Here is a 25,293-nt window from a genome sequence, read left to right on the forward strand (position 1 = left end):
CTTTGTCTGGAAACTGACACCCTGAATATTTGATAATGAATGATACTAAACTGCGCTCTAAGCGATGGAAAGAAAACGGAAAACAATAGAAACTGTACTTCTTGACTTACATTTTGTGTGTTTCGCTGTGTGGGTAACAAGGGCCGAAGTGTAAAAATCCGAAATCCTTTCTCGTTCAGAAAATTTTCGCTAGCTGCCTCCCCTCCCTGCTCCACTCGTGCTCCTCCTCCTGGCTGCTTCTGGTAATCCTATCGAGTTGGCTGAAAATCCAATTTTCACTTTAGCAATAGCAGGCTACTGAAATTTTCACGCAATTTGGGTATTCAGTTGAGTAACTTTTATTTTTTCGCAATCGTAGTAATCACACTTCGTTTTTTTCGCTTCCCTTTATTCTTTTTTGTATGGATGTAATGAGCTTTTTTCCTCACGTCACATGCACGCCACTCACTGAGAGCAGAAAATTTTCACACCTACGAAGCAGAAATTTTCCATGAAATTTTAGCAAAATTCCGTGCTCGAAACCGTGCAATAACGCATTAAACGGAAAATTTCACTATCCTTTTCTTCGTTCATCTGGATTACCCAACCTTTGGAAACGCGTTTTTGCAATTTTCAGCAGCAGGGTCGAATATCGAACCTTGGCCGAAAAACCTTATCCGTAGGTTTTGCCTATTCCCCAAAGTAATTTACACTAAATCAATCACCAATCCGTTCGGTTTTCTTACGTTTTCGCTCGATTGTGGGTCGAATTTTCCAATCAAAGTAGGCGAAAAATCGGAAAACTTTTCTTCTGGTTTCTTCTTCTGCTGCTGCTGGCTTCTGCTTTTTCTTCTTCTGTGCCGTCCCGGATCGAAAGTGGTACGTGTCCGACTGCCAGCTTGGTCACCGATCGTTTGCGAAAAGGGACATGATTTGGACGATTTTCTTCACGGCACGGCACACTTCCATAGCGGAAGCGCAGCGAAAGCTCTTCCAGTGTGCGCACCCCTTCGGATTTTCCAGTTCGAACGGAAAACGGGAGAGAAGTGAGAAAAGTTTCAGGAAAGTGACAGTTGTTTCGCGCGGTACACAGAGCATTTGGTGGCATATTTATGAGCATTTGCCCTAACAATTTCCATGTGTATCGCGCAAGTATTGTGCAACGCGCTGGAAAACTCGAGGGGAAATTGCTCTCACGCACATCGGTGGGAAGGAAAATGACAAAAACTATGATGAATCAGATGCATTTCGTGGAAAATAGTGGGCACAATGAAAAGTGCGATGAAAAAGAATCATCGAAAAAGCTTTCGATTTGGAAAGCTGTTTTCTTCGAAACCAAACATTACATGGTTTTAGTCTGGATACATTTTACACTTACGACTACGTACATTTTGTATTACAAAAGATTTCAAAATTGCGTGGCATCAATTTAAAGCTACATAAAAACTGTATTCAGCAAACTTGCTCAAAATTGATAGATCTACTACAGCTTTCCCGAAGAATGTATATAGTTATTCTCGCAAATGAAAAAGTTTGGTTTCCAATTTCTTTGAAAATATGGGCCTTATTATTAGGGACAACTTTGTAGAAGACCACATTTGTCAAAAAAATCATTTGAAGGCGCTGAATGCATCTTTCCTCATAAATCTGGTTCGTGGACCATTGTGCTATGGCTGAATATTCGCCATGTGATAGCTGAGTCGGCAGTGGCCAGTCAATGCTTTGACCAGAATGCTGCAATTCTGCTTTGACAGATTTGTAAGATACTTCGCCACCCTTAGAGATGGCTCAGTAAATACAATACAATTTGGTTTGACGACATGACTCCAAACTATTTCAGTATTGTCTGTTTTGAGAGGCAGCCCAGGTGTGAATCTGAAGCTTTACCCAACACTTCGATATCGGAATAGCTGGCTCAGGGCCAATGAAGTCATGTGATGCTCCAGTGAAATATTACATTAAGAGAGTTTAAAAACGTTGAAAACACTTGGCACTTTTATTGATCAAAATATGATAAATTCCTAAATGACACTCTGAACATATACAGATTTTTCATATTTTTTGTAGTGAATATAAAACCTCGAACGAAGCTGCATATTAAAGCCTTAGGTATAAGCTGTATCACAACAAAAAATTGAAAAAGTTTCATCGAGACCATATTGAGATATGTTTTTAAAATGTGTTCAAAAATCTTATAAGTTTTACTTAAAGTTCTATAACTTTTAGAAAACTTATTCGATCTCGCTCAAAATTTTACCAATGGAGCTTTGATATATGGTTCATTATTGACCAAAATTTCAGCGTATTTGATTGATGCATAAAAAAGTTATAATCATTTGAATGAAAAATTATTTTGACCAAAAAATTGCTGTATAGACAATTGGTCGGCGTTAAGTCAGAGAGGACCATGTGTCTTTTACTTAAATTCTAGAAAAACGACTTTAAAGCTTGCAACTCTATAAGTTTTGAGTTTTTCAACAAATGTTCTTGAATTTTTTCCATAAATCTTAATAACTATTCATCACAACATCGCTCTGTATTGATCGCGAAAAAACGTAAAATAAAGATAGGAACCGAGAAATTGCTAAGTAATTGATTGTACTTAGTCCACTCTGGCTGAACGGTTTTTGGAAAATCTTCAACCAACTACAGTTTACACTTATGTTTTTACATATTTGATGAAAAAATAATACACAGGTAGGACAACAGTTAATAGGAGTAGTGTATAATGTGAGCAGGAAGTTTGCAATTTGTTATTTATGTTATTACACTGTTGATTACCATTTTCAATTTTTATGTTCAGTCAGAGTGGACCAAGTACAACAGTTTAATATCACATGAAGGGTAGTCAATTTATGAGCTATTTAAGGATTCTCAACTTGAACATTTAATAGCTAACAACTTTTGAATGTATTCTCATAGTTCGGTACGTTTTTGAAACATTGTAGTTACACAGTTCATAATAATTTATTCAGAGGACTGGCATTTTTCAAAAATTCGTTCAGACAGAGTGAACCAAGTACACAATTCTTAAATAATCGGTAAAATCAATTTCTTCATGAAACGGGTATTGGTACATTTCAATATGATGCCCAACAGCTACTAAACAAACATATTTTGGTTTGGAAAGGATTACGAAGAATAAGGTAATTTCAACTATTTTTCTTAGAGACACATGGTCCACTCTGTCTGCACGCGAAATGCCACAATATGCTTCAACACGATGGTCTGTAAAATACGATATTGGCCATAATAAAATGGAATTTCACGTGCTTTCTTGATCAAAAATCATCAGAAAATGCGTTAGGGAGTCATACGATTTGGAAACTTATCACATTTTGATGATAAATTATTTTATGTATTGGATTTTAACCAATAAATATCTTTTAAACTCTCTCGACATCAAGCATATGGTCCACTCTGACTGCACACTATTATCGATTTTAGCAGTTCAATCAAAAGAAAATTGTGCTATAACTCTCGTTAATAGTAACATTAAGAAAATTGGGTGAATGTTCCAAGTAGCTTAAGTAATTCTTTAACCTGGAGTTGGCCGAAGCAAGTGCTTTAATAGCAGCCTGGCTATCCGAACAGAAGTATATTACTTTGCCCATTACGTGCTGCTGAAGTGTAGATTGCACTCCGCACATAAGAGCAAAGATTTCGGCCTGAAAAACGGTGCAGTGTCTACCAAGACTGATACAGCCTTAGCTCACGAGAATAAACACCAGCACCTGCTCGACCTTCGAGAAGGGAGCCATCAGTGTAACATACGATGCCGTCTGAAATACTTCTTTCCAGATATCCAGGTGTTCACTCTCCCCGGGAAGGGAATTTCGTGGAAAATGTCCTGTTAGCGCGGCGAATGCAGCTGGCTACCCTATACATATTTATTGATACGAAAGTTATTGAGATGAAAGGAAAATCAGAAGATTGCGAGTTAGCTAGTCGAGCGTACAGCAAAAGTGCTTGAAGCATTTACATTAGGCTTTGAAATTTATTATAAAAGGTTGGAAACTAATTGTGTAGTGCGGATGAATCACTGAAGATTGTAAGTAGTAATACTATTGTAAAGTCATGAAATCTATTGAATAAAGTATTTCTAGTTTAAGCTGATCACCACAAACAAGTCTTTGGTCTGCTCTAAAAATCAGTGTCAGCACCGCAACATTCTTAAAAATCTTCAACTTTCAATCGCCGTTGCTGTAAGCTGAAGAAATGAAACATAAGAAGCAGAAAAACAGTTTTCCGAAAGATCATGTACTTGCTTCGGAAATACCGTCAACCGAAATGATAAAGATTCAATTGGACCACATACAGAGGGAACATGTAATCAAGATGAAGGCTATATCGGACCGTGAAGCTGCGGAATTGGATTTCGAACGAAAGCGATACTGGTTGCTACGCTTACAAGTGAAGGGCGATAAAGGGTCCAGTGATGCGTTGGATCAAAATCTTCCCGACGAAGACTGTGATTCGCAAGATGAAGTGAGCAGTCAAGATAATATTCCGTCTTCATTCGAATACACTTCGTCGGTCAGCAACGTACCTCGCAAACGAACCGCAGGTACCGGTGAGGTACTCACACACCAACAAATATGTGCGCGCCAAGTGATATCATCAGATCTACCAATCTTTTCGGGCGATCCAGAAGATTGGCCTGTTTTTTACAGCCAGTATAAAAATACTACGTTGGCTTGTGGATATAGTGATGCAGAAAATTTGGTGAGACTCCAGAGAAGTATTAAGGGGAAAGCTTTGGAATATGTACGGAGTCGGTTACTTTTACCAGAGTTAGTGCCAAAAGTCATTAGAACATTGGAAATGTTATACGGCAGACCGACAGTGTTAATCAACTCATTGATTAGCAAGGTTCAGTCCATTCCGGCGCCAGAGATGGAGCGCTTAGAAACAATTATAGATTATGGGATGGCCATTCAAAATCTCTATGACCATCTCACTGCGTTGGGTCAAACCGCGCATCTACAAAACCCTACTTGCTACAGGAGCTGGAAGCCAAATTACCTAGTCAAATGCAACTGGAATGGATACGGTATAGAAGAGAGCATGGATCATCAACACTGAAAACTTTGCATGAATTCATGAACGAGGTGGTGGAGACAGCATGTAGAGGGTCTTGCCCGGGATTTCCCGGGACAAAAATCCCGGGATATCCCGGGATCTGATAAATCCCGAATCCCGGGATATTTTTCCGAAAATCCCGGGTTTTCCCGAAAACTAAAAAAATGACAATAGTATTTTAATAAAACGTAACATGCCACTTCAAATCGTCTTTATCAATGTTGCCATTTTTTTTTATCCAATTCTACGCTATCTGGCAGATGTACACAGCTAATCGCGTTCGGTAATTTTTACCGAAATCTCAACCGCTGAGCGTTCGGTAATGGATTTTTTAACGAAATTCTGTAAAAAAATAACAAATTTCGGTAAAATGTTATCGTTTATCTGTCAAACTCTAACGAACTTCGGTAGAAGTTGCTACCTTTACCGATTTTTTCCTGTAAAACAAACTTAACGGTTGAGATTTCGGTAAAACATTACCGAAGTCGGTGATTTTTTCTAACTGTGTAGTGTATTTTTGTTCTACGCTTTTGATGATTGATAACCCTTGTAATTACACAAACGATTTTTGGCAGAATGTTCATGCATTCATTTTTTATTCATTTCCCATTCAACCAGTGATCGTATAAGATGTTGAATAAGATGGTCAAGTGGAAGCGATATGCGTACATTTTACATGCGCCTAAATGGAGGCATGCACGCATATGGCCACCACTTTATCATCTTATGCAACATCATATACGATTAATGGTTGTCTGGGTTGGCGTAACATTACAAGTATATGAAAATCAACAGGCAGATTATTAGAATATGGAATCTTAGGATTTATTTTAAGTAATTACTAGAATATTCTATGGCGTGTATTTCTAGGATTTATAGCCATGTTCAACATTTTCAGTAGCAGATTTTCCATATTTTTTTTACATATTTCTGGAGTAATCCCTTAAGAATACTTTATTGATATGTAATATTCAAATGACCTGAGCAAATACTTGACGCATTTCCGATTAAATTATGGGGAAATACGTAGAATTTTCAGAGAAATATAACTCAGGAAAATGGGAAATCATTTTCTTAAGTTCTGCAGGGCTCTCTGGGATATTTTAGACGATGTCGTAAAAATATTTCCGATAAATTAATTGAGACAATTTCTTCTAAAGTCCAGGTAAAATTTCTTGTGAAACTCGTCTGAATATTTTAGAGATAATTCAAGCGAAACAGCATACTGAAGAATATTTTTAGAAGTATAAGTGAAAAAGCTGAAATGCATAGTTTGACTTGTCCTAATGGTACTGTAATACATAGAATAGAAATAATAAAAGTATAAGAATTGTTGGGAAAACCACGAAGAAACATCTAAAAAAAAATGGAAGATTTTTTTAAAAGGTACACATAAATTTCACAAGAAGTTTGTTGAGAGTCAGGCATTAAATTTCTCTAGATTTTTTTACTACATTTTTTTTGATATAGTCACCAAAAAATCCAAAATTTTATCAGGAATTTATTTACAAATATAATTAAATAGCTTCACACATTTTCAATAGAAAAATATCAAAATGCTTACAAAAAATCTTAAGAGATTGCCTTTTCAAATATTAAAAGCACTCTTCTAACCTTTTTGCACTGAAACTCTGTCAGAGCAGTTCTCAACAGTATACCCAAAAATTACATAAGCAGAGACACTATGGGTCAATTTAATGATTGATGCATGAATTCTATTAAGCATTTATTTGTTATTTCTTCTAGTAACTGTAGTAGAAACGAATCCAATGGAAACTTCTCTTGAAATTCCACTTAGAACTTAGTTATGTCTCAGGGTAAATTATAAGGCATTTCTTTAAAAATATCATTTTCTTATAAGTTCTGTCAAAAAATTCGATCGAATATGGCAGAAAAGCCCAAGTTAACCAATACCAGAGCAAGATTAGTACTTTACTTTAATTTTCTTATACCCGTTAATGTTTCCAATTGACCTTAAACAATCAAATGTCTTTGTAAAATGTATTTAATTTCAAAACTAAGGATTTCCAGTTGATCGAATTTGATGAAAAATGTTTTAGAAATTGTTCCATCAGTATTTTGAATCGTTTTCGGGAAATTTTGATTTTTTCCCGGGATCCCGGGAAATCCCGGGATTTGGAAAATAAAAATCCCGAATCCCGGGATTTTTTTCAGTCCGGGAAACAAGACCCTCTACACTGAACGAAAACCCCATCCCGAAATCGACTGATTTGTCCGACCATCCAGTCCAACTTACCAAAATCGTGTTTTCGAATGACGAATCAGTCATACGGCAATCATCCCAAAAAGCGGATGACGATCATCTTATTCGCGTATGAGTCGACGCACGCTATGTGAATGAAAATTAGTTGCAGAGCGAAGGCCACACAGATGCACCGAATTTATTCATCGATAGCGTAACAAGTTCCTTGATCGTGACACCCGGGACATTGACATATCCTGGACATGCCATATTTTTTGAAAAGGGTGCCCGCAAGAGTACCCTGGCCACTAAGCTCATAACTTTTTGAAAAAAGATAGCGGTGACATTATTGTTATCAATCGCTAAAAAACAAAGTTGCTCGACCATATGGTCGACATTCTATTTTCATATCGCTGTCATCCGGTTTTAAGATGACATCATTCGGTCGGTGGACCACACGGTTTCCGACCGAATGTCGTTAAGGGGCGTGATCGTATCGCCTCTCAGTCGATCTTGGGCGGGGGGTTTCGTTCAGTGTAACAGCATGTGAGGTAACGTTCGTGGGGCGGGAGCCGCAGAACCGTCGAACACGTAGCGGTGGATACATCTCTGGTGAAATTGCAACAACAGATTCGGAGACGGAGAACAATAGCTACTGTGTCGTGTGTCGAGCACCAAATCATTGCGTGAGGGATTGCAATGTATTTAAATCGTATGAAGTTTGTCATCGTTGGAGATTGGTGGGGCAGTTAAAACTGTGTAGATGCTGTCTCAATCGTCACGCAGGTCGGGCTTGTCAGAGAGCTTACGAGTGTGGAATAGACAGATGCCAATTGCTACATCACCCATTGTTACATCAAAATCATTTAGATCGAGCTTGATAGGGTAACCAGAAAGATGCGCTTTAGGAAATTAATAGTAAAACTTCATTAAACATGTAGATTTACGGGGGTGGGAATGTTAGCGCGGCGAATGCAGCTGGCTACCCTATACATATTTATTGATACGAAAGTTATTGAGATGAAAGGAAAATCAGAAGATTGCGAGTTAGCTAGTCGAGCGTACAGCAAAAGTGCTTGAAGCATTTACATTAGGCTTTGAAATTTATTATAAAAGGTTGGAAACTAATTGTGTAGTGCGGATGAATCACTGAAGATTGTAAGTAGTAATACTATTGTAAAGTCATGAAATCTATTAAATAAAGTATTTCTAGTTTAAGCTGATCACCACAAACAAGTCTTTGGTCTGCTCTAAAAATCAGTGTCAGCACCGCAACATGTCCTATATGGGAAATTACAAGCAATTGTAAGATCACTTGGAGCAAGGACTATTTTGTCCCAATTCACCAAAAGTGGAAACAACGAGGTGTGTGTTGATGGGCGGTTCACAGGAGTTTCCTCTAGTAGACCGAGTACCCGTAGACGGTAAGTGTAAGAAAGTGCTTCTTGTTTGAGATGAATTTGTAGTAGAGCAACGTCAAAGAGAACTTCGAGCGCTGCCGTAGGAGTTGAAGAGAACGCTCCAGACATCGCCATTAAGCACATCCTTTGAAGATGGCCTAACTTTGATTGGACCGTTCTCACTTCGCCATTTTGCCACCACACAAGACATCCATAGGCCAATATTGGCCGAACAATAGTTGTGTAGATCCATTTGATATACTTGGGTTTTAGACCCCAAGTTGTACCAAAGGTTCGCCGGCATTGCCCGAAGGCCATACAAGCTTTCTTGATTCTGAACTCAATGTGAGGTGTCCAGGAAAGCTTGGGATCAAGAATGACTCCAACGTACTTTACCTGTTCAGTCACATCAATTTCAGAATCAAAGAGATGCAAAGGTCGAACGCCATTACGGTTTCGCCTTTCCGTAAAAAGAACAATAGATGTTTTACTCGGATTAACCGAAAGACCATATTGGCGACACCAACGCTCTACTACCTGAAGGGCGCTTTGCATCAGGTCGAAAAGGGTGCTGATGCACATACCAATTAACAATGTTAGGTAGTCGTCGGCAAAACCAGAAGTAGTAAAACCGCTATTATTGAGTTGCCTCAATAGCGTATCTGCTACGAGATTCCACAAAAGCGGTGACACAAACACTCAATTTCCTAATCCCTGCTAGACGTAATGTCGAGAAAATATATCGGGTTTTGAGCATTTGATGAATCCAATAGGAAATCATTGGAGATATACCATGACTCCGTGCGGCTTCCAATATGGCATCGAAAGGCACATTGTCAAAGGCACCCTCGATATCTAAGAAAACACCCAAACAAGATTGTTTTTAAGCGAATGCTTTCGCGATATCGTAAACAACCTTGTGTAAAAGAGTCACAGTGGACTAACCAGATTGGTAGGCATGTTGGTTCACATGAAGAGGCACGTTGGCTAGATGAACATCACGGATGTGATGATCCACAATGCGTTCTAATCATTTCAGAAGAAAAGAGGTCAAACTGATAGGTCTGAAACTCTTTGCTTCTTCATACGACGCACGACCCACTTTCGGCATGAACTTCACAGTAATATCCCGCCAAGAATTTGGAATATACCCTGTAGCAAAACTGCAAACAAGTATTTTTTTTTTCAAAACATGTTTGAAATAACCCTCTAATACCCAATCCCGCCTTTAGACGGGGTATAGTTTGAGCATTTTTGTAATTCTTGCTTCGTGGAAAAACAATTTTTTTATATTTTTGGCTGATATTTAGGACTGTTCTGTATATCTTAAAATGTAATTTGGTGTATTTTAAAGCGTATTTACATTTTTTAAAAATCATTGAAAAATTGATGTTTTAGTCACCTTTTAGAAGTCATTGTTTATTTTGTATTGAATCGCTACAATTAACATATTTTAAAATTTTTCCTAATCATTATATCCTTGTTTAATAGTTTAAGGGAATCGAATACACTCTAAAATTATTTTCCTTGAAATTACACGGAAAATAAAATTTTCTGCGAAAAAAAAATTAAAATAATAATATTTCAACAATAATCATAAAATCTCAAAATGTTTTCATCTCAAAAAATCCGTTCCCCAAATTGACTTCCAGGAAAAATATAAAAGTGTGGGGATGTTCAAAAATAAAAATTATAAAAATCGAAAACTGAAATTCACGAAATCGAGAATTAAAAAGAATCATCTTCAAAAACATGTTTAAATCGATTTTAGATGACGAAAAATGATATTTAGATCAAAATCAAAAATTTGGGTATTAGAGGGATAATCAAATCCCTTCTGAAGCAAAATAGGATAAATCCCATCTGCCCCAGGATTCAAATCTCAAAGCTAAGAAAAGACATCAGGTTCATCCGAAGATGTAATATCCACACATCCAGGGAAGTGTGTGCTGATTAAGCATTCCAGAACTTACTCATCAGAGGAAGTCAGATCGCCATTTGGCAAACGAAGTCCGTTCACTCGGAAATCCTTGGATTTCGCAAGGATTTTATTTAACCGACTGACTTTACTCAAACTGGAAACATTTGTACAAAGGTTTTTCCAGCCGGATCGTTCAGCAGACCGGAGAGCTTTCCTGTAGGCCTTGCGAGCCGACTTGAAAGCCTCCGAACCAGCTGAACGTCGTCTGTTCCAACTCTTTCTACATTGTTTTCTGAGTTTCGCCAGATCAGAGTTCCACCAAGGGGTTCCTCTTGTGATCTTCACAGACCGTAGAGGGCATGCTTCTTCAAAAGCTTCCATGATGAAAGTCGTTGTAGTATCAACGGCATCATCTAAATCACTTGGAGTGTCAATGAATGGTGAGTATCCATGAAATTTGGCCGCAACCATATCAGTAAAAGGATCCCAGTTTGTTGACCGAGGATTCCTGAAACGCAATGTTTGCGAAGTAACATTTAAATGTTCAAAAAAGATATAGCGATGGTCAGATAAAGATTCTTCATCTGACACATGCCAATTGGTCAGCTCGTGACTAATTCTGCTAGAGCAAAGCGTTATATCTAACACTTCCTCTCTAGCAGATACCATGAAGGTTGGGCGGTTGCCTATGTTAAGTAATGCAAGATCTGTACTACTTAAGTACTCCATCAAACTGGAGCCTCTCAAGTTAATGTCTGAGCTGCCCCAGATGATATGGTGAGCATTAGCATCACTGCCAACAATTAGCGGAAGGCCTTTTGAAGTACAGTATGCGGTGACTTGTTTGAAAGCATCCGTAGGGGATGGTTCATCATGCGGTAAATAAACCGAACAATAGACGTATTTCCTGTTGAGGTTTCCAACAGATACATCAATTGTGATAGCACATACATCTCTGGTGGTTAGTTCAGAGATAAGTGTAGCAACTATTGCGTTGTTGACAAGCACACAGGCTCGAGGCATGACACGCGAGTTTGCCATTTCATGTTTACTGAAAGTAGCAAACACCGGGTTCACAAGGTTTCCTAGATAGAAATTCCCCTTACGGAAGTAAGGTTCTTGGACCAAGGCCACTTGGGCTGAACCATTTTGCATAAGTCTGCAAAGATTGATTGATGCTGTTCTTTTATGCTGAAGATTGATCTGAGCTATCCTAACTGTCCCAATATGCAAGAATCAAGGTTAACTACAAAAAGTCATCCTTTATAAGACTAAATAATGCCTTTTCAGGCCCTCAGGTTGTTAAGGAAGTTGATGAACTTACTATTTTGGGAGTAACTTTCGCATGTAACTGGTCCAAAACAATGGATATTAACTATTCAAAGCTAATTAGCAGTATTCAAAATCGGTTAAAAGTAAATGAATCAAGGAATTTACAGATATTGCAGAGAGTATGGGTTCTTAATACCTTTTTGCTTTCAAAACTGTGGTACGTGGCTCAAGGAACAAGCATTACGTCCACCTAGGAACAAGCATCTGGCAAAAATCAAAAGCCTTGTAGGGAACTTTCTGTGGCGTGATAGTATTTTTAGAGTCTCCAGAGAGCAGCTATACCTTGATTACGAAAGTGGTGGTCTCAAATTGATAGATCCAGAGTCTAAATGCAAAGCTTTGTTCGTTAAGAAAGTAATACAGGATGGCAATGGTAAGGAGGAGTACATGCTAGGATATGGAAATAGTGGACAATTCACTCGAAACGGTAAAGAATGGTCGCAAACCGGAAATGTCGTCAAAGGAACACCGCACTGCGAATCAACAAAAAGCATGTATAGACACTTCATAAACTCCTTGAATATCACTGTGAAAGCTAAACAAGATCACCCAGAAGTTGATTGGGTAACATTGTGGAGAAATTTGAGTAACAATTTTCTGTGCGCCGAGGACAGGTCCAATTTGTTTTTGTTGATCAATGACGTTATTTCAACTAAGGAAAAGTTGGTAGCATACGGCATTGGCAGACTACAGGACTCACTTTGTGAATATTGTGGAAAAACTGATAATAATTTGCACCGATTAACAGAATGCATAAAAACTGAGGCCATTCGCAAGTGGACACAAGAAGTAATAAATAACAATAACAAATTAAACATTTATTTCAAGCGGTTTGACGATATTTTAGCATGGGAAAGCATAGGAAATGATCCCAGGAAAAAATCTGCTCTTTGGCTTGTGATGCACAGTATAGGTTGGTCGATAAACTCTTCTCAAACTGAAAGCTTGTACTGCTTCCAGAAAAGTATTAGGGAAATAAGATGGGCAAACAAGAGATCATTTGAGAAACATTTCGAAAGGTTTATGAATATTTGTTAAAACTAGGAGTACGTAGTTTGTAAAATAGTATTGTATCTGAATATGAATCAACAATAATAATAATAATAATAATAATAATAATAATAATAATAATAATGAGCCATTTTACGAGACGTTTCGGATCAGCTGATCGCTCATTTCATGAATGAAAATTTGACAGGAGGTTGCGCCCAAGCCCGTGAGTGTTAATATCAATATCAACACTGTTGTCGTTTCGTAAAATAGACTATAATAAACCGTAGCCACTACCCAAACTACACTGAACGAAAACCCCCGCCGTACAAAGAATGATTCTTCATTCAATGCAGTACAGACCCGCAAAATCTGAATTTTAAATGATTTCTCAGCAGAATGATTTGACTGCCTTCGATTGAATCAAAATCATCCTGTAATAAAACTAAAATTGACACAATTAATGAATGATTTTTCGCTTGGGATTCGTTGTGAATGATTATCATCAAAAAACCATCGGAAAGCATTTTCCTCTATGCTTCATACCGAAAATCATTCAATCGCTGAATGAAAATCCCCACAACTCAAAATATGAATTGTCATTCAATCGTGTGCTCAATCCAGGGCTCACTCGGTGATTCCTAAAACTGAATGACAATCGCGATCGAATGATTTACTGAACAATAATGACGGATTCTTGTTTACTTTTTGTATTCTAATTGTCTGCATGTTCCCCATTCTGAAAGTAATTCAATTTTTTTTTTTTCATTTTGCTGTTGGTGCGCCATTCTTTGACAGTTTATAATGGCAAAATCAACGTTGAAGTGGTCGCGGAAAAAAATGCGTTGTGCAAAAGTGTTCGACTGTGATGCAGAATAGTGATATATTTATGTGTATTAATATAAAATGAGATTTCTGATAATAAAAACCAATAAAATTAAAATAAAAAATAATTCACATACATCAAAGTTTGTTCTATTGTTATTTTCCAAACAACTAATATTACAACCATTTCAACGAGTTCGAGCGAAATTGACTTTAATTGAAATCATTCTAACTTGTTGTGATGGTTGTAATATTAGTTGTTTAATTAAGAATTTAAATCAATTTAAATTGTAGACTGCACCCAAGTAACAATTTCGATTCTATCTGGTTTTATTTATTTTTATGATAGTTTTATGAAAGCATTGCGTAGTCTGATTGATTTTATAAGAGTTTCTGTTGAGCACAACTATTCTTCAGCAATGTGTGGTTTTAAAAACATCTCCAAGAATACTTGGGGTTCAGCGCATAAAACCACAAACACAATAAGAACGGTTGACCTTAATGTCAGTTTTAAAAGGTTCTTGAAGTTATCTTCAATTAACCGTTCTTGAGCAAGAGTAACTGTTCTTGAGTGAGAACAGATTTGTAAATGAAAAATAAAAAAAACTTAAGCATCAGAATCTGATTGTGATCGATCGATTATTGCTGCCAAACAAGAACACCCGTTTAGAAAACCCGTTCTGTCGTGGTGCAGTGTCAAACTCCAGCAGTTTCAGCATCCGAAACGAGGTTTGTTTGATAACCCAGAACGTCGATTTTCATGCAATAGATGATGAATTCGTTTTGCTGCAGACCATGAAAATCAAAAACTACTTACCTGCGGGGAACGCCGACCGGAGGAATCTGACACTGCACCGCATCAAGACCGGTTCCCAGGGTGCTCCGGATGGCAGCGGTACCGGGCTGCTAATGTAATTTATGAAACTTTAATGACCGCCTCATAGTTTTACACAAATAATCGCATTGCGATTCAATTAATTTGTTTGTTTACAATTTGATACATAAGATTCATGACGTTCTCGGTGGAGTTTACATAAATCCGCATCAAGAGCGTCATAAATCGAACTACTCTTGAGTAACACTTGTTATTCTCGCATAAGTTGAAATAAATTTACATCGGTTTTTTGGCGCTCTTGGTGGAGATCAACCAGGCTGCATTGAGAACGTTATAAATCAGAGTATTCTTGAGTTACCCTTTTCACTCTTGCGTGAGTTGAAAGTAATTTGAGACAATCTTATGGTGATGTTGAATAAAACCACCGATAATTATGGACGTCTTCGACGAATTCTACGGAAGCCATGTTGAGAAAACTCATTAATATTGCTCTCCTGACCTGAAATAATAGTTTTCAATATTTTATTACTCCATTATTATCGCAGCGCGTTGCAATTTTTGGAAGTATCATGCAACATATATACGATGAATTTCGCTTGGTAGTGGACAACCTAGTTATAGTAGGGAAATATTTCCAATTTGTGTTAGAAATTAATTGCAATTATAATATTGTATCATTTTCATAATGTTTTTACCGACTCAAATAAACGAATCATCCAACATGAAAGCTGCAGCAGTGGAGCAACAACAGAAACAGAAAATTTTATGATCGTTTTATCGTGCACTTGAAGTGCTCTGCAAGCAGAGATCAATTCGCCTAGAAGACATCTTGTGAAGTACAACAGGTTTTAAGAAAATCTTATAATCAACTCTCCAAGACAACCATAGGATGGGCCTCTTAAGTCTTATGGCGGGTTTATGATTGAGTTGATGTAGTATTGCAGAGCAATTGGGTTTATATTCAGTTTTAAAGAACAGGTGTTGAAGAATTCTTCAAAAGCATTATAAAATTAATTTTGTTACTTGGGCAGTGAACAATGTCTATATACTTTCGTAAAGATTTTCATTCTCATTTCAACCGGTAAACTGAATGGGTGTTGAATGAAAATCATTCATGTCCAGAATGTGTTTTGATTCTGAATAGTATGATTATAGTGGTCGCTTTGGGTGATTTTCATACCGTCTGTTTTGATTCTGTCAGATCAGCTCTTGAATGACAAACATCCAAAAATCATCTGATTTTAGGCATGGGGCTCGGATGAGGCAATTTTCATTCACTTTGTGGCGGGGATTTTCGTTCAGTGTAGGCAAGATTAAACTCTTTGCAACAACAGCACAACAAAGAACAGCAGCAACAAAACCCAGGGGGCCAGCAAAAGGCAAAATCCCCGTAGCTCACAACAAAAACACGTTCAAAATTGTTTGTGCTGAAAATTTATGCATTACACAATTTCTCACTGATTTATTTGCTATCTTCGAGTTGTCGTGTAATTTCGAACGATTGCACGCTAAAATTTTGATAACCTTTTGCTAGTTTTACACGTTTTACTTAAGTAACAACGTATGGTAATGACTAATTCGCAAATGTCGTGCACATCCCAAAACTGTCAGAGTGCCCAAAAGTGTCAATTTCCCAAACATGTCAAATTCATGTGGACTACGGCACATCTATTCGTGGTTGACGTCCGTGCTGCCCCGCTGACAAAACCAGATCGGTATCGATTAGAAAACGCCAAAGGCGAGGATACACAGAATACATCTTCATAATGCCGACCTTATTTAGCCTCAAGTGAGACTAAAGAAGGGCAGCCGATTGTCTCGGAGAAACACAAGGTCCACTGCACCCGATGTCAATTATTCACAGGTCTGGGTGAACGTATATGTTTGCCTGTATTTGTCGATAAAAATATGTAAACAAACCGATCAGCTGATCGCGACGTCACGTTCGCCAGAAAATTTGTTCGCAGCTTCTGGAACGTGACGTCACCTTCGGCAACTTCGTGCGATTTCGGCTTGCCGAAGTTGACATGACACGACTACTACTTCAAAATTATCATATCACAAACACCACTTTGCCCGATGGGCCTAACCTGGTGAAATTTAGAACATTGCACTGCACCATTGCTCCGGTTAGCGCAGTAAGGGCAACATACTGTGGAGGGCGCCCTGGTACTCCACAGGCTCCGTTTGCGGTTAGGTTTTTATTAGACCCCCCTAGCCATTCATTCCTAGGCACGGTAAGCATGAAGCCGCATCACACCATGAATTAGGGGTCACCTGTTGGTGGATTCTTACCACCGGAACAGGCGGTCCGTAGTGTTATTCTTAGCCAATTGAGACAATCGCTACCGCCACTACACAGCTATCTAGGCTGTTCGAGAAAAGAAGTTAATATTGATAATCAACTTCATACGGGCTCGAACAGCCGAAGAAAAAATCAAAAAAATCATTTGAAGGCGCTGTATGCAACTTTCCTCGTAAATCTGGTTCGTGGACCATTGTGCTATGGTTACATACTAATTATGAATTCTGCAATATTGGGGTTCAGACTACGGTGGGAGGAATTCCGCTGGGACTCTGAGGGTTACTTTATGGAGTTCTTGAAGAAATACTGGGAAACAAGTTTCTCGGGGAATTTAATGGAAATTTAATGAAGATCCACGAAGGATTCTTTGTGATGAATCTTCTGGTATTCCGTACGAAGGTTTTTCTTTGGGATTTCGCAGAAAATCCTATTGAAATTCTTCCAGATGTTCCACCGGAAAATCCACGGGGAGTTTGCAAGTTCTACAAAAAATCCCTCAATGAGTTCCTTCTAATGTTTTTTTTTTCATGATTTAATAGCATGGGATCTTCTAGGAGTTCCTTCAGGGGTTTCTCCAGAGGTGTTTTCTATTTTAGGTTCTAGTTTTTCCGAACCATCCTCCAATAATTTCAACCGGGATTTCTCTAGTATTTTTTTCACTTAGATATTTATTCGGAGATTCCCGCAGGAATTCCTTCCGGGATCATTCCAAGAGTTCTTTCTTGGATTTCTACAGGAATGCATTCTAAGATTTCTACAGGAGTTTTTATTTTTCTAAAATGAACTATTTGGAATTCCTCTAGGTTTTATCTGGGCCTTTCTCATATGAATCCTCAAGGAATTCCTTTTGGGATTGCTCCAAGAATTGTATATTAGATTTATCTGGGAAATCCTTCCTCCAGCAACTTCTTCCGGGATTCCTCCAGAAGCTCCTTCTACGCCTCCTCTAGGAGTAACTTTATGGGTTTCTTCTGGTATTTCTCCAGGATTTTCCTTTAAGATTACACCAGGAGTGGCATCAGGAAGATTTCTCCAATAATTCCTCCAAAGATTGCTCTAGTTATTCCTCCGGAGATTCTTACAGGAATTTCTTCGGAGATTTCTGCAGGAATTCCTTCGGAGATTTCTCCAGGAATTCCTTCGAAGATTCCTCCAAGAATTCCTTCGGAGATTCCTCCAGGAAGTCCTTCGGAGATTCCTCCATGAATTCTTTCAAAGATTCTCCAGGAATCGCTGGAGGAATTATTTGAGGAATCTCTGGAGGAATTCCTGGATGAATCTCCGGAGGATTTTTTGGATGAATCTATACTAGAAATCTCAGAAGGAATTTCTGGAGATTTGCTCCAGAAGATCCTCCGTTGATTGCTCCAGAAATTCTTCGGGGAAATTCGTCCAGGAATCCCTCCGTACAGTTACCGCCCTACCGGATAAAAGAAAACCGTCAAATTTGTATAAAAAATCTCTTTTGTGATATTGATTTTTTTTTCTTATGCTTTGAAAAATATAGGAAAATTGCCTATATATTTTGTAAGCTCTTACAAACTTCAGAAAAACTACCTGATTCTTCAAGCGATTTCTCCAGAAATTTATCAAAAGATTTATATAAAAAACGATACATGATTATCTTTAGAAATTCCTCACTGGATTTCTGTATAAAATCCTCCTGGTATTTCTTCGGAAATTCTTCCAGCTATTTCTTCAAATAATTTTAGAGGAAGTTGTTAAGAAATTTCGCCAGATTAGTTTCAAAAATTACCTTCCTTGGATTCTTGCCGAAATTGCTCCATGGATGCCTTTATAAAATCCTTCAGGAAGTCTTCCACCGATCTAATCTTTTTTTTTGTCTGTATTAACGAGATTTTTAACCCTAGGCTAGTTCATCTCGGGATTTAATCTAATCCAATCTTCCTCTAGAGTCTAGATGATCCTCCAGAAAATTCTCCAAGCACTCTTCTAGAATAGCTTCCACACGTTTCCTCCGAAATTTCTCCATAGATTCTTACAGAAATCCATACGAGAACTCTTTCAGGATATCATCCATGGGTTTTTTCAGAAATGCTTTTAGATTTGAATTGGATTTAGATCAGGTTTGAATTAGATTTGGATATAGGATTTGGAACATATTTGGATTATATTTGGAATGGATTTCGATTTAGGATGGAATTGAGATTGGATTTGGAATGTATTTGGATTTTGATCGATTTGGATTAGATTTGGATCAGATTAGGATTGTATTTAGATTGAATTTGGACCGGATTTGGATTGGATTTAAATTGGATTGGAATCGAACTTGGATCAGACTTGATTTGGTTTTGGATTGAATTTGGATCGGAATTGGATCAGATTTGCATTACATTTGGATTGGATTTGTATTCAATTTAAATCGGATTTGGATTAGATTTGGTTCAGATTAGGATTGTATTTGGATTGAATTGGGACCGGATTTGAATTGAATTTGGCCCGGATTTGAATCAGATTTGGATCGATTTGGGTTATGGATTGAATTTGAAATGGATTTGGATTTGATTTGGATCGGATTTGGATTGGAATCGAACTTGGATCAGATTTGATTAGGTTTGGGTTTGGATTGGTTTTGGATTCAATTTGGATTAGGTTAGGATTGAATTTGGACCGAATTTGGATTAGGTTTGGGTTGCATTTGGATTACGTACCATATGTCTTCTGGAGCCCATACTATATTTTTTATGTCAATATCTATAAATTAATGGATATTGTTCATGATTTGCTTCAATATTTCTCCAACATAATGGAAACCCATCCGAAGATTTTTTGAAAAAAATTTCAAAATGTCTTTCATGACTAATTATACTTTCAGTAATAAATCATCTAGTTTGTCTATGATTACTAGCATTTTCGAAAAAATTGGCTTTCTCAGTCTTGGACTATTCAAAACGGTGAGTTTTGCTTTTCCCGACGTTTCGGCTCTTTTATTGGGCCTTTTTCAAGGGGATAGCTGTCAACCGTTCCTATCCCCTTGAAAAAGGCCCAATAAAAGAGCAGAAACGTCGGGCAAAGCAAAACTCATTGTTTTGAATAGTCCAAGACTGAGAAAGCCAATTTTTCCGGAAGTAACAAATTTCCAGTCGCACTCACCCAGCATTATTAGCAATATTGGAATGTCCTGGAACTGTATTCCTGTAAGTATAAACATTTAGTGGTATTGTTCCGAGTGTATCCTTGCCGCAATTTCCTTATATATAGTTTTATATACTCATATACTGCATATACTCACTCCAGAGAATAATCCTAAAAAATATCAATTGACGTATTCCTGGAAGGATCCTTGGAAGAATTATTGAATAATTTCCTGGATGTAATTCGTAAGAACTCTCTAAAATTGGAATTCTTGGAAAAAAAATCCTTTCTGAAGGATCCCAGGAAGAATTATGGTAAGAATATCTGATGGAATCCCTGAGTAAACTCCGAAAGAAACAGCTGGAGGGATTCCCGAAAGAGATATTTCTGGAGAAATCGCTACGCAAACTTCATAAAAAGATCCAAGGTGAAATACTGTAAGGAATCCACGAAAAAGTCCTAAAATAATCGTTGAAGGAAGCCCTTGGTATGTCAGGGGAATTTTTGAAGGAATCTTTTTACATTTTTTTTAATAATCCCTGAAAGTCTTTCTAAAGGAACACCCTGAAAGCATTTTTGAAAAAAAAAACTCCTAGGAATCTCTGGAGGAGTTTCTGAAGAAATTCAAGGGTAACTACATGGGAAAAATCTCAAGATATATTCCTGAAAGAATCGAAGCACGATTTTTTTAAAGGATTTCTTCCGCAGGAGCTGCACGGGGTATTCTTGAAGGAATTCGTGGATAGATTCCTGAACTAATCCGTGGATGAACTTCTAAAGGATTTCTTGGAGAAAATTGTGAAAGAATTCCTGAATGAGTTCTTGAAGAATTTTCGGGCTCCTATATGCATTTCTCTGAAATTAGCTTTAAGAATTCCAATCCAAATTGCTGGAGAAATTCCTCTGGGAATCCTTGAAGTAATTCAAAAAAGTCTTTGGGTATTCCTGGAGGCGTCCCTGGAGAAACTCTTGGATCATGATGGAAGGATTCTTGAAATTCCTGAACGAATCACAAGAGGAATTCGTAGAACAATCCCTGGAAGAATTCTCGGAAAAATCCCTGGAGGGAGACATGGAGAAATTCTTGGACAAATTCCTGGGGGAATTTCTGAGGGAATTCCGTGAGGAGTCCCTGGATGAATGCCTGAAGGAATGCTTGGAGAAATCCCTTGAGAAATATCTGGACAAATCTCTGGAGCAATTCCTGACGGCATCCCTGCCTGAATTCCTGGAGGAACCACAGGAGGAATCCCTGAAGTAACTCTTGGAGGAATCCCTGGAGGAACTCCTGCAGGAATTCCTGGAGGAATCCCTGGAGGAATTCCTAAAGTAATCCCTGAAGAAATTTTTGAAGGACTATCGGGAGGATTTCCTGAATTGTCCTGAACGAATCTCTGGAGAACTACCTGGATGAATTCCTGGAGCAATCCGTGAAATAATTCCTGGAGGAATCTCTGATGGTATTCCCGGAGGAATTCCTGGAAGAATCTCTGAAGAAATTTCTGAAGAAATCCCTTGAGGTATTGAGGATTTCCTAGTTGATTTTTTAGAGAAATTCTTGGATAAAGTCTTGGAGAAAATCCTAGGGAAATCCCTGGAGAAATTCTTGACACAAATCCTGGTAGAATCTCTGACGGAATTCCTGGAATGCTTGTAGGAATTACCGGAGGAAAGCCTGGCGAAATGCCTGACGGAATGCCTGAAGGAATTCCCGAAGCAACTCCTGGAAGAATCTATGGAGGAAATCCTGGAGGAATCCATGAAGGAATTCGTGTATAAACTCCAAGAGGAATTTCTGGACGAACTCCTGTAGGAATCCTGGAGGAATTTCTGAAGCAATTCCTGGAAGTATCTCCAGAACAATTTCTGAAGGAATTTCTGGAGGGATTCATGGAGAAATTCCTGAAGAAATGCCTGGAGGAATGCTAGGAGGATTTCCTGGAGGAACTCTTAAAGGAATTCTTGGAGGGATCGCTAGAGGATTACCTGGAGGAATTCTTAAAGGAATCCCAAGAGTAGAAATTCTTGGATGAAATTCTGGTGGAATTGCTGGAGAAGTTCCTTTAGGAATATAAGAAAAATTCCTAAAGGAATCTTCAGAGGAATTCCTGGAACAATTTTTGAAGGCATCCATGCAGGATTTCCTGGTGGAATTCCTGTAGGATTTGTTGTAGGAATAACTGAAGGAATTCAAGGAGGATTTTCTTAAGAAACCCTCGGAGGAAGTACTAAAGAAATCGCAGAAAGAAGGAATACCTGGTGGAATTTTTGGAGGAATTCCTGGTGGAATCCCTGGAGAAATCCTTGAAGGAATTCCTAGAGAAATCCCAGGAGGATTCCCTTGAGTTTTGGATTTCTCAGAGGAACCCCCACCCGGAGGAATCCTAGGAGGTATCTTAGGAGGATTTTCTGAAGATATTCCAGGAGGAAGTACTGAAGAAACGCAGAAGGAATTCTTGGAAAAATCCTGAAGTAATGCTAAGTAAAGGTCATGGGAAACTCCTAGAGGAATCCCTGTAGCAGTTCCTGAAGGAATTCCTGAAGATACCCCAGGATGAATTTCGTAAGCAATCTGAAGAGGTATTCCTAAAGAAATTTATTAACAATTCCTGTAGGAATTCCTGAATGAATTCCAAACGAAAGCCCAGTAGGAATCTCAAGAAGAATTCCTAGAGGAATTTTTCAAATAACCCGTGGAATTGTTCCTGAAAGATTCCCAGAAAAAATATCTGGGTGAATCCCCGGAAGAAATCCTGGAGGAATTCTTGGACAAATTATTATTATTATTAAGGTACACCGGGGCAAGTTGAAACGGGTGGGGCAAGATGAAACGCGAAGTTTTGAAATAGATTTCAATACAAATTGTAAATTTTTCTTTCGTCAAAACATTGTTTGAATCAAAAACTATGTGTTATGGCATTTAAGCTGTTCACCATCATTGGATAATATCATGTTGACCCGCTGTTTCATCTTGCCCCACCCGTTTCAACTTGCCCCGGTGTACCTTAGCTTTATTAGGGAGATTTTCAGCCCGAGGCTTGTTCATCTCCTTGGACAAATATCTAAAGAATCCCCAGGAGGAATGCTAGAAAAAAAGTGTGAGGAATTCCTGAAGCATTTCTTGGAACAAGCCCTGGAACACTTACTGTCGGAACCCCCCAAGACGACCATGGAGATAAACAAGAAGGAGAAATTTCTATTGAAGTCCCTTGAGCAATTAGTGAAGAAATTCCTGGACAAGTTCCTGAAAATATACTTGGAAGAATTTCAGAAGATGTCCCTGAAGAAATTCATAAAAAAATCATATAGGTTTTTTTGTTCTTAGCATGACGTTTGTTTGAATTGAATTCTATTCTTCAATTTTAGGCTACTATACTCTGTAGCAGCATATGGTGTTAGAAAGTCCTCCTCTTTCCCTACCGGAACCGGTACCGGCATATCCGGAAAATCCGGAGTTCTGAATTATATATGGTCGGGGTTCTGCTAAACCGAACTAAAGACCATTTTTTGAAAAATTGAGTTTTCTTAACCATTGGGTGAAGAAAATGATGATCTTCCTTCCATGTAAAAATCCAGTAATTCTGGCAGCTCTTCGTGGAGTAAATTCAAAATTTCTGTTTGGCGGAACATACAAAACATCATTTTGCATCCAACCAGAGTGAACTGTAAACCATTCGATAGAATCAACGAAATATTTTAGTTGTGATTCAGGTGATGAACATTTCAAGTTCTCCTCATCCCCGTCAGATTTCTAACTTCTAACCGACTCATAGAAACAATCTGTGAGAGAAATGAACACGTAATTAGAAATATGGGTGTTGGAAGAACCAATTATGTTTCGATGGCGCTGATCGCCATTTTTCCAAATCACATTCAGCCAGACCGAACCAAGTCTACAGCATTTTAGAATCAATTTATTCTGAACAATACAAAAACTAACTGGTTTTTAATACCAGCGTTATGTCGATACACCTCATACTGGTAATTTAACACAGGAGCCGTCATTGAACAACAAGCCTAATTAGAATAATAAAGCTTGAAAAAAATAAACACTTGGTTCGCTTTAGCTGATCGAAAAATGGCGTTTTCACGAAAACCATCCTAGAGAAGAATGTTTAGAACTTGATTCAGACTTAACGACTGACCTTCAGCAAGGTAATATGACCTAGAGGTAACGCGCTTGGTTATCACTCAGATGATCCAAGTTCGAATCTCTTTCATATTTTTGAAAACTTTTTTGCACTTAGTGCACTTTGGCAGAACATTTTCATGGTTTTCTTCGACCAGTATAAATTTGAAGTACACAAATCGCTCCACATTCACATCTCAGGACCTCAGGGCATGCAAGGACATCGTTTGACATAATCACTCTTGCTCTGTGCCTCCACATACACCGCTTATGAAGAAAAAGCATGTGTGGGAAGGGCTGAGCTGGGAGGGCTTCCGCCGTTCATATTTCTAACTGTTTTGAGACCTTCGTGCTACCATACTATACGCGTCCTCTTAGATTCATGTAAAGGATTGTGAGTGATATCGATTTCAACTTGATAGGCGATGAAAAATCGGGATTTTTTTCACAATCCAACTGGTTTTATCTGAAACAAAAAAAAAACACATTCAGCCAAACTGAACTATTAACCATTTTCTGATGTTTTTGATCAGCCAGAGTGAACTGAGTGCAAAGAACCAAGAAATAAAATGTAATTATATCAATTATTCCAAATAATTTACACGTATTCTTCATTTCTGATGGTTAATGAAGGCTGGTAAGTAATATGTGTGAGGAAAAGTTTCAAATAATCTTCGCTGTTGTTTATTTGTGAGTGGTTGAACTTTAAGCTTAATTATCTCGGAATTATCTTTTTGGCGCTTAGTTCGGTTTAGCAGAACCCCGGCCATATAATCTTGAGTTGGTTAGGACTTAAAAAATAATGCGCCCCCTGCCCCCCTCTGGCTACGCCCATGGGCTGAAATCAGTATGTATTGTACTTTTTACTTTTTTGTACTTTTTTATAACTGCAAAAAGTACCTCTATCTTTCCTCTTTTCAACAACATTTTGTTTTGAGGTGGTTTCTGGAGAAACTTTCGAGTTAGGAACAGTTCAAATGAGCCAGCTTTTGACCAAAATCGAGGGGTCCGCAAAAAAATTTGTGGCTCTAACTGACGCATAATGCATAACCAAATGCATTTTCCTTACTTTTTTGGCAAGGACTTTCAGAAAATTGCCACCTTAAGTATTTTTTTTGCCTAAAATTGTCGTTCAAAGTAGTGCACTACTCGTCCCATGAGAAGGAAAGGGTTAAATTCAAACTACTCCTATATCA

At 38.0% G+C, this 25,293-nt stretch overlaps 2 protein-coding genes across 2 annotated transcripts in view; one reads left to right on the top strand and one right to left on the bottom strand.

Annotated features, from left to right (window-relative positions):
* The window catches only part of LOC134288481 (neuronal synaptobrevin-like), a 50,787-nt gene extending 49,879 nt beyond the window's left edge, over positions 1-908 (bottom strand). Inside the window, exons 1-2 of the mRNA XM_062853469.1 lie at positions 726-908; positions 111-260 (exon numbers count right to left, since the gene is read on the bottom strand). The gene's annotated coding sequence lies outside the window, so the exon portion shown is untranslated. The remainder of the gene's footprint in view (positions 1-110; positions 261-725) is intronic.
* Positions 909-4,269: 3,361 nt separating this feature from the next.
* LOC134286858 (D-aspartate oxidase-like) overlaps positions 4,270-25,293 on the top strand; it is a 30,537-nt gene continuing 9,513 nt past the window's right edge. The window contains exons 1-3 of the mRNA XM_062848550.1: positions 4,270-4,557; positions 4,986-5,032; positions 8,526-8,562. Of these exons, the coding sequence (XP_062704534.1) occupies positions 4,270-4,557; positions 4,986-5,032; positions 8,526-8,562 (372 nt within the window). The remainder of the gene's footprint in view (positions 4,558-4,985; positions 5,033-8,525; positions 8,563-25,293) is intronic.

The sequence above is a fragment of the Aedes albopictus genome, chromosome 2 (genome assembly GCF_035046485.1).
Source record: "Aedes albopictus strain Foshan chromosome 2, AalbF5, whole genome shotgun sequence".
Classification (NCBI taxonomy): Eukaryota; Metazoa; Arthropoda; class Insecta; order Diptera; family Culicidae; genus Aedes; species Aedes albopictus.